Source organism: Coregonus lavaretus (assembly GCF_964263955.1).
Source record: "Coregonus lavaretus genome assembly, chromosome: 6".
In the NCBI taxonomy this organism is placed as follows: domain Eukaryota; kingdom Metazoa; phylum Chordata; class Actinopteri; order Salmoniformes; family Salmonidae; genus Coregonus; species Coregonus lavaretus.
The window spans coordinates 13,306,487-13,316,486 of record NC_139993.1 but is presented as its reverse complement, the minus strand read 5'-3'; the positions used below and the strand labels follow the sequence as shown (position 1 = coordinate 13,316,486).

The window sequence follows — 10,000 nt, the reverse complement described above, 5'->3', positions numbered from 1 at the left end:
AGTGAGAGAGAAACTGAGAGAGAGTGAGAGAGTGAGTGAGAGAGAGACTGAGAGAGTGAGTGAGAGAGTGAGTGAGAGAGAGAGAGAGACGAGAGAGAGAGAGAGTGAGTGAGTTAGTGAGTGAGTGAGAGAGAGACTGAGAGAGTGAGTGAGTGAGTGAGTGAGTGAATGAGAGAGAGAGAGTGTGAGTGACTGAGACTGAGAGACTGAGTGAGTGAGTGAGTGAGAGAGAGAGAGTGAGAGAGAGAGAGAGAGAGAGTGAAAGAGAGAGAGAGAGAGAGAGTGAGTACTCAACTGTGCCTCTCTCTGAGGCACAGTTGAGTACACCCCTCCATCCAATAGACCCCAGCAACTTCCTTTTGGATTCACGTTTACGGTATAGGGGATGCATTTGTGACATACCTTACATCTCTGACCTTGTCAATATCAGCATTTCGCTCTACTTACCGTGAAGTGACATTATAATAGTCATCATCATAATAGTAGTACATTACAGTATACGTTTGCCTAAAATAGTACCATTTAAAGGGAGTATGTCAGGGTCAATTACTGACAAATGAGAACACACTAATCCTCAGGGGTCATTTAGGGGCAAAACGCACCACTTTGTGAAGCTTTTGTTTTGATTGAAGAGCAAGAAAAGTATTCATTTGTTCCACTTCTTTCCCTTCTAAATGCGGTTGCCTAAGGACAGGCAGTATGCACATATCTAAATGTTATGAAAAAATCAGTATTTTTTTGCCACTCAGAACACAGACATTTACCTTAAGGGGAGTTACCCTCATTTTAGACTTACATTTACATTTTAGTCATTTAGCAGACGCTCTTATCCAGAGCGACTTACAGTTTAGTGAATACACTTTTTTTTTTATACTGGCCCCCCGTGGGAATCGACCCCACAACGCTGGCATTGCAAACGCCATGCTCGCCATCAACTGAGCTACATCCCTGCCGGCCATTCCCTCCCCTACCCTGGACGACTGCTGGGCCAATTGTGCGCCGCCCATGAGTCTCCCGGGTCGCGGCCGGCTGCGACAGAGCCTGGATTCGACCCAGGATCTCTAGTGGCACAGTTAGCACTGCGATGCAGTGCCTTAGACCACTGCGCCACTCAGGAGCAACACTTCCCAAGCATACATTTTCATGACAGCGTTCCTAATCTGCAGTAGGCAATTACTGCAGTAGCAGTTGAAAATCGGTAGGTTAACACCAAACCGTGAGGTTATTATGAATTCAGAGCAGTCGGATGAAGTCATAGTCAAATACATTTGAACAAATGACCAACAATATCACACGGAAAGTGATGTGAGCATTGCATTGTGGAAAGCAATGACTTTACAAGAACACGTATTGCAACGCGAGGCATGTATTTCTAGATTAAACACTGATTCAGTGTGATGAACAAGTACATGTATGATTTGGTGTGCTCTACTTGAACACGCGCTTAGAGTTTTGAAACCACTGCCTATATGAGGAGCTGTCGTTGTTTGTTTTATTACCACATACTTATGGAAATTGCACCGGTTGAGAGATGATGGCTCTCTTGTGCCTACAGTGAAGGGTACTTCTGATCCAGCAGGTGGTGCTAAGATCCCTCCCTATATGACTTGAATGATGAGTTGATTTATTCCTTATAGCTCCTAATGATTTTAAGGCCAGTGTTGGCAAACATGACTTCTGCTCCAGCAGGTGGCCATGAAATCCCCCCCTATATGACTTGACTGACCAGGTAGTTGATGGACTCCTTATAGCTCTTAATGATCTCAAGCAGAGTGTTGGCCACATGACCTCTGGTCCAGCAGGTGGCGGTGAAAATAGTCCCTATAGGAGTTGACTCATTTCTTTGAGGTCCTAAATGAAGGATAGGGCGTCAACAGTGCATCTCGGCCTAACCCTGTTCCGGGCCCATTTCTTCACTCGATGCTTCCGGTGTTCTTCATCTCCTCTTCAATAGTCCTTCTCCACGTCTTCCTTCCCGTCTAGCCCTGTGCGTTCCACTGAAGTGTCTGTGTTTTTATGTCGTTAGGAGTTTTGCTCACTGCGTGTCCCCCTTCAATTTCCACTTTCTGTCCCAGTTGGGTAGCTATCCATTATACTGTAGCCTACTTACTACCAATGTCACTGTAGTCAAAGGTGATTTTCGATTATTATGTATGAGTATTATTATATATTGTGATATTATGATGTTCAAGCCTATAGGGTGTGGTAACAGGCCCTCTGTGATTTGTTGTTGTACTGTACATGTCAAGTATCTGCACTCTAGCCTAATTAGCCTAAACTGCTAGGGAAAAGTCACTTCCGGTCGTAGCTGTATCCCACCTAGTCAAAACCTTGTTAGTCCTTATCCTAAAAGGCACCCTCTGTTCCTCGATATACTCCACCGAGGGCCGGCAGCCAGTAAGTACAGGTAAGAGACAATTATGGCAACAATAAGTTGTCCTATGAAAGCTAGTCAAATGTGAGATGTTCAACTGCACTGAATGATAAAGTGGCAGTCTGTGCTCTTGGGCCCTTAAGGCATCAGTGCACCCCCCCAATTTGTCCCTTTTGAAATGAACAGTTGAGACGGGCCCTCTTTCTGTGGCCTTTCTTTGACGACACATCTGAGGCTATCCTGCGGCAATACAAATGATCAACATCATAACAATAATTCCATTATAAGAAGCTTTATTATTGGTTTGCTAAGAAAGGTACCATACAATATTGGCACATCACTATCACCTCTGTATGCGTAGGAAATCAATCCCTTCATTGTGTGTGTGTGTGTGTGTGTGTGTGTGGGTGTGTGTGTGTGGGTAAAGGTACGCCACTCTCGGTCTCACAGTTTATGCACACGGTCGTCTTTATGCAACAATATGGAAGACATTCCCAAATGTGCTTACATCATTGCGTAATGTCAGGGAGTCACACAAACAGTGTGTGCTGTTTGGCTGCAACACACATTAGGCATAAGGATGATGACAACTATTTTGTAAACGCTCCAGCTTGCAGAGGGATCACCACCCCTCCCATCCGCACCCCAGGTCCTCTTGGCCCCCTTACTGTCAGGCCGAGTGGTGTCTAGAGAAGAAAGAAGAAGAGTGATGTTTATTAATGACAGTCAATACGACACGTCCTTCCATAGCTAAACAGACTCATCCTACTAGGTCAGTGTTTCCCAACTCCAGCGGTAGAGTAGCCTACCCCCAACAATACCCATTTTTCTTGTAGCCCTGGAGAGCCACAGCTGACTGAACAACCTGTCACCTAATTAGCAAGTCCTCAATGAGTAAAATCAGGTGCAACAACAACAACAACAACAACAACAACAACAACAACAACAACAACAACAACAACAACAACAATATGAGGACAGGGACACAGTGTACTAGCTGATCTCCCAGTTGTCACCGTTTGGCCTTGTGTTCCACATAGCCTATATCAGTATTGGAGTATGTTTCCCGCGCACGGTAGTTGCTTTCACGTCACCTTTGTAATCGCTCCTCCCTAGTCCCCTAGAACGAGCGCCCTCCCCTTTGCAACGCCTCCGAACATATCACAGAGGCGCGCTTTCTGTGCCGATGGCCTCAATCAGGTCGACCAAACGCAGATAATAGCGCACCACGCACCGGCGCTGAAGTCATTCATTCACTTGAACTCAACTAGCGAACACACCATGTCTGGAAGAGGCAAAGGCGGCAAGGGACTTGGAAAAGGAGGCGCCAAGCGTCACCGAAAAGTTCTCCGCGATAACATCCAGGGAATCACCAAACCCGCTATCCGACGTCTGGCTCGCCGCGGCGGCGTGAAGCGTATTTCCGGTCTGATCTATGAGGAGACCCGCGGTGTCCTAAAGGTGTTCCTGGAGAACGTGATCCGTGACGCAGTCACCTACACCGAGCACGCCAAGAGGAAGACCGTTACCGCCATGGACGTGGTCTACGCTCTGAAACGACAGGGACGCACCCTGTACGGTTTCGGCGGTTAAACGCACTCTCTTCGGAACCTCAACACCCCGACTCGAACCCAAAGGCTCTTTTAAGAGCCACCCACATCCGCTTCAAAAGGGCCCATTCCATATAGTGTTTTTTTCTTTTCTTCCGTATGCTATTTGATAGGAAAGTATGAGCCACTTCGAGTGGACAGGGAGTATTAAATAGCGGATTCTAATGTCCCTTCCCGTTTTAGCGCACAGAGGGAGGCCTATATCTGACAGTGGCAAAGTGTAGTGACGTTGTTATTTTGGGTCAAGCAATAGTGGCATTTGGACAACATAAAACCACCACCCGTCGGTAGATGTGGCTCGAAAAGAGGGGGACAGCGTTCGCGCGCGCGCACACACACACACACACACACACACACAGTCCAAAATGGGAGCCCTATGTCTGACGGTGCCAACGTGGGCAATTCTATCACCAGCATTATGTGGCACAACAATCGTGCCATTCGGACAACTATTCAGGCCCCCCTTTTGAAACACACAATTCCCCATCGGTCACAGAGCATAGGCTATAGAGAGGAGGGAGGGGGTGAGGACCCGCGCGCGCGCCCTCAATTGTCTTTGTTCGGGAAGCTAGCCTCTGAGCGGAAGGCTCTTTTGAGCGCTAGAGCTCCACTGGGCAAATAGCAGGGGCGCCTACGAGCAAGCAGGGGAGTGTCCACGGCCGCCGACTTTGATTAGCTTCCTCTTCATAAGACGGGTAAGCGCCCTTCACCCCCTCATTCGTTTCTGAGAAGCAACGAGACATCATCATGCCCGAGCCAGCAAAGTCAGCGCCCAAGAAGGGCTCCAAGAAAGCCGTCACCAAGACCGCAGGGAAGGGCGGCAAGAAGCGCAGAAAGTCCAGGAAGGAGAGTTACGCCATCTACGTGTACAAGGTCCTGAAGCAGGTCCACCCCGACACCGGCATCTCCTCCAAGGCCATGGGAATCATGAACTCGTTCGTGAACGACATCTTCGAGCGTATCGCCGGAGAGTCCTCTCGCCTGGCCCACTACAACAAGCGTTCTACCATCACCTCTAGGGAGATCCAGACCGCCGTGCGCCTGCTACTCCCCGGTGAACTTGCCAAACACGCCGTGTCCGAGGGCACCAAGGCCGTAACCAAGTACACCAGCTCCAAGTAAACAGCGCATTTGGACTGCTCTACTAACCCAAAGGCTCTTTTAAGAGCCACCCACTCTGTCAGTAAAAAGAGCATTTCCATCGCCACCGAATGAATGCGCAGGTAGGCTGCGTTACATTGTATCATTGTTTAATGGGCGGCGCGCGCCGGCTCGGAGAACGGCTACATTGTATCATTTCCCCCGCCCGTTCCAGCGTAGGGGTTTAGCGCGCCTTTTTTGTTGTCTTTGCACGCTGAATAGTAACCCATGTTTGTCGGCCTCCATTCCAGGTGAAGGCAATGAAAAATGGCACCATTTGACAAAGGGTGTAAATAAAAAAAGCAGTCTGTTGGGTTTGAATGGAAAGAAATGCCTTTTGTCGTTTAATGAGCGGATAGTCATTTTGAGTCGACTTCCTGAATCGGTAGGACACGGACGGGGAGAATGGACGCTCCATCATTGGACTATACCCTAATGATGTGAATGAGAACGATAATGGCAAGAATAAAAAGGGGGTGAATAATCCCGTCTAGGAAGAATAGGAGTAGGCATATATATATATATATATATATACGTAGCCCTTATTGCCAACGGGTCATTTCCGGTCCAGGTCGCATCATACATATATAGTCCCCTGTAGCTCAGTTGGTAGAGCACTGCGCTTGCAACGCCAGGGTTGCGGGTTCGTTTCCCAAGGGGGGCCAGTATGAAAATGTAGGCACACACTTAACTGTAAGTGGCTCTGGATAAGATCGTCTGCTACATGACTCAAAATGTCCATGTAAAGTGTAGTACATTTGAGGCACATAGTGTATTTTCCTTCCTACTACCCTCATGAGGCAACAGGATAAATATAATAATATAATATGCCATTTAGCAGACGCTTTTATCCAAAGCGACTTACAGTCATGCGTGCATACATTTTTGTGTATGGGTGGTCCCGGGGATCGAACCCACTACCTTGGCGTTACAAGCGCCGTGCTCTACCAGCTAAGGCAGTTGCTTCCACGTGAGGATATGAATGTGTCTGTAGGCCAAGTCACAGTATAACACAGTGAGCGAGCGGGCGGCCCTTGCGATAGTCGTTGGAGCAGCAGCGGATCCCAATGACTACCTTGGGGATAGCCTATACATTTACATTTTAGTCATTTAGCAGACACTCTTATCCAGAGCGACTTACATGAGCAATTAGGGTTAAGTGCCTTGCTCAAGGGCACATCGACAGATTTTTCACCTAGTCGCCTCGGGGATTAGAACCAGCCACCTTTCGGTTACTGGCACAACGCTCTTAACCACTCTTAACCACTAAGCTACCTGCCGCCCCATACATATATACAACAAGGAAAAGAAAAGAGGCCGCAATCAACCTTCTGACCCACATGCACCTGCTGGGATTCTTCTCCCAGTCCAACCACATATGCAGCCCTTGTCCCACTTGGGGGGAGAGAGAGAGAGAGAGACAGACAGAGAGAGAGACTCCCTCTATCTAGGCCTATATCAACGCGCCATGACCCATGGGGCGCCAGCCTCCATAGCGCCAGCCAGACACCAAGACCCACAGACACAAAGACCGAGGCGAGTCACGCTGCGGAGTCAAGCAGGTGAACAATATATTAGTAGAGACAGCCAACCTACCTACCTACCTACCTACCTACCAGAAGACAACACACAATCTCACTGTGTAGAAATAGTAGGCTACAAATACAACAACAACAACACTCACACTGCCAGTGCACAAAAAGTACTAATACAATAACACACACACACACATAGTGCAAGTAAGCATGTCGTAGGACTGTTTATACCATGTGGATCCTGTACATATGACGAATACAACCTGAAACTTGAGGTACAACACTAGTCTCAGCCAGGCCTCACAGGTGCATGTGTTTTAAGGTCCCCAAAAGAGCGCTTCTTTAAAACACCCCTGACCACATCAGGGGACCCCAAACCATTTGATTCCCTTGCCAGACATCTCGGCTCACTACACAACAAGTGCTGCTCGCAATCGGATGCACTTTTAGGCCATTTAGGAGACAAATAGCACAGGAAAACCAGTGCGCACCGCTCCACCCGACAGTCGAACGGTGAGGTTTTGAGCGAGCCGCAACAAAATGCACGGCCCTTCCGCGGTCTGCTCGCTGGGCCGTTCGCTTTTGGACCAAAAACACGGCTCCGTCGGTGACTTTCGGGCCGATATAGGCGAACAGAAAACACAAGTGAAAGAGCATTTGGCCAGCCCAGAGAAGCCGAGCTGGTTGCCTTGAGTCTACATGGTTCTCATGTCGCGTTTAAGGCCAGCCCCCTGCTCGGTGTGGAGCTTCAATAGCGCAGAGCAGCGTCTACAGCAAACTACTCCTCGCAGACCGTGTGTGTGTGTGTGTACCGGACCAAACGACAGACAGACAGACAGACAGACATGGCAGAAGTCGCACCAGCACCCGCAGCCGCAGCGCCGGCCAAGGCACCCAAGAAGAAGGCAGCAGCCAAGCCCAAGAAAGCGGGACCCAGCGTAGGAGAACTCATCGTCAAGGCTGTGACCGCCTCCAAGGAGAGGAGCGGCGTGTCCCTGGCCGCGCTCAAGAAGACGCTGGCGGCAGGCGGCTACGACGTGGAGAAGAACAACTCCCGCGTCAAGATCGCAGTCAAGAGCCTCGTCACCAAGGGCACCCTGGTCCAGACCAAGGGCACCGGTGCATCCGGCTCCTTCAAGCTCAACAAGAAAGCCGTCGAGGCAAAGAAGCCCGCCAAGAAAACCGCAGTTCCCAAAGTAAAGAAGGTGGCCGCCAAGAAGCCCGCCGCGGCGAAGAAGCCCAAGAAGGTAGCAGCCAAGAAGGCCGTCGCCGCAAAGAAGTCCCCCAAGAAGGCCAAGAAGCCCGCTACACCCAAAAAGGCCGCCAAGAGCCCCAAGAAGGTGAAGAAGCCCGCCGCAGCGGCCAAGAAGGCGGCCAAGAGCCCCAAGAAGGCTACAAAGGCAGCCAAGCCCAAAGCCGCCAAGCCCAAGGCAGCCAAGGCCAAGAAGGCAGCCCCCAAGAAGAAGTAAACCTATTACAAACAGTGTTCTACTCGACACATGTTGTACCACAAAAGGCTCTTTTAAGAGCCACCCACCTCTTTCCATAGAAAGCGCATTGATTTCCATGTACTATCTGTCGTGAAAAAGAAATTACGCACACTAGGCTACTTTTACGCACACAACATCGTCCCACTCTGGGTGTGTGCGAAGGGAGAGGAATATAATAGAGGGCCAAAATGGCTTAGAAATTCGACCTCACGAGTGCACCCTCACCAGCCATTTGTATATGAGCCACTGGGCTATTCCCGTTCAGAGGCAGGCTGCTGTGATGTGTTACAAGTGCCATGTAATAACAATACTATAGTGGCTTCGAATTCAAACTCACGAGTGCACCCTCAACAGCCATATTTATATATGAGCCACTGGGCTATTCCCGTTCAGAGGCAGGCTGCTGTGATGTGTTACAAGTGCCATGTAATAACAATACTATAGTGGCTTCGATTTCAAACTCAAGAGTGCACCCTCACCAGCTGTTTGTTTCCCATTTGGAGAGAAATAATGTGAGGATTTCATGTCGGACATTTTGGCGCTCACGCGAAATGACACAAAGTAACAAAGTCGGAGGGACACAAAGTAGCCTCTCACTCGCTGCCTGTGGGTGGGAACCGGCTTAGGGCTGTCTGTCTGTCTGTCCCTCGCTCCAATTGGATAAGGCCACACCGGCCCGGTGGCCAATCGTTGCCTCTTGTGGCGAGGTATAAGTACGGCTCTCGAAGTGGCGAGCGGCTCATTCAGACTTTCTGTGACTTTCTCAAGATACCAATATGAGCGGAAGAGGCAAAACCGGAGGCAAGGCCAGGGCGAAGGCAAAGACCCGTTCATCCCGTGCCGGGCTCCAGTTCCCCGTGGGCCGTGTGCACAGGCTACTGCGCAAAGGCAACTACGCCGAGCGTGTGGGCGCTGGCGCACCAGTCTACCTGGCCGCCGTGCTCGAGTACCTGACTGCTGAGATCCTGGAGTTGGCCGGCAACGCTGCCCGTGACAACAAGAAGACTCGTATCATCCCCCGTCACCTGCAGCTGGCCGTCCGTAACGACGAGGAACTGAACAAACTGCTCGGCGGTGTGACCATCGCTCAGGGTGGTGTGTTGCCCAACATCCAGGCAGTGCTACTCCCCAAGAAGACCGAGAAGGCAGTCAAAGCCAAGTAAATTCGCTACTGCGACTTCAACTTGACTACTCAACCCCCAAAGGCTCTTTTAAGAGCCAACCACCTAGCTCTCCAAAAGCGCAAAGTACCTTTCTATGACCGCTACACATTGAGTGGGTGTATACACAACTATTTCGACATTCTGTGCCCACATGAGGCCTTCCATGAACAACAACACCTACTAGGCCTCGTTTGCCATAGCAGGCTAGCATTAGATTACAACGTGCCTATAAAGATGTCACTCTTGACTTTGGCGACTATTATTATGCGTAAAGGGCCGGCGGCGTCCTATTGCGCGCGCGCACCGGGAGTTTGAATTTTGGAGAGGCCGGGCCTCCCGTCCAATGGCCAACGGAGGAGGCCTGCGCAACGGGCCAATCGGGGTGGTGGGGAGATGGTGTCCAATCAGCAGGCGCCACTGCCGGCTTTATAAACTTCACATAGGCATTTCGAGGCTATACTCCCGACTGTCAGAGAAGCGCCATGGCCAGAACCAAGCAAACCGCTCGCAAATCCACCGGTGGCAAAGCCCCCAGGAAGCAGCTCGCCACTAAGGCTGCTCGCAAGAGTGCCCCGGCCACCGGCGGTGTGAAGAAGCCTCACCGTTACAGGCCCGGCACCGTGGCTCTGAGAGAGATCCGTCGTTACCAGAAGTCCACTGAGCTGCTCATCCGCAAGCTGCCCTTCCA

The 10,000-nt window shown here is 50.2% G+C and overlaps 4 protein-coding genes across 4 annotated transcripts in view; all 4 read left to right on the top strand.

Annotated features, from left to right (window-relative positions):
• Window positions 1–3,655: 3,655 nt before the first annotated feature.
• Window positions 3,656–3,967, top strand: LOC311130448 (histone H4; the record flags this gene model as incomplete). The annotated part of the gene is made up of 1 exon (XM_084163174.1): window positions 3,656–3,967. One exon carries the CDS (start codon window positions 3,656–3,658, stop codon window positions 3,965–3,967), a length of 312 nt encoding a protein of 103 aa, XP_084019300.1.
• A 3,469-nt stretch (window positions 3,968–7,436) lies between these two features.
• LOC311130422 (histone H1) lies at window positions 7,437–8,128 on the top strand (the record flags this gene model as incomplete). Its single annotated transcript, XM_084163145.1, has 1 exon — window positions 7,437–8,128. Exon 1 carries the CDS (start codon window positions 7,505–7,507, stop codon window positions 8,126–8,128), a length of 624 nt encoding a protein of 207 aa, XP_084019271.1. The 5' UTR covers window positions 7,437–7,504.
• A 797-nt stretch (window positions 8,129–8,925) lies between these two features.
• LOC311130383 (histone H2A) lies at window positions 8,926–9,312 on the top strand (the record flags this gene model as incomplete). The annotated part of the gene is made up of 1 exon (XM_084163107.1): window positions 8,926–9,312. One exon carries the CDS (start codon window positions 8,926–8,928, stop codon window positions 9,310–9,312), a length of 387 nt encoding a protein of 128 aa, XP_084019233.1.
• A 482-nt stretch (window positions 9,313–9,794) lies between these two features.
• The window catches only part of LOC311130230 (histone H3.2), a gene marked incomplete at both ends in the record, with an annotated part of 411 nt that continues 205 nt past the window's right edge, over window positions 9,795–10,000 (top strand). The window contains one exon of the mRNA XM_084162928.1: window positions 9,795–10,000. This exon is cut by the window's right edge and continues 205 nt beyond it. Within this exon, the coding sequence (XP_084019054.1) occupies window positions 9,795–10,000 (206 nt within the window).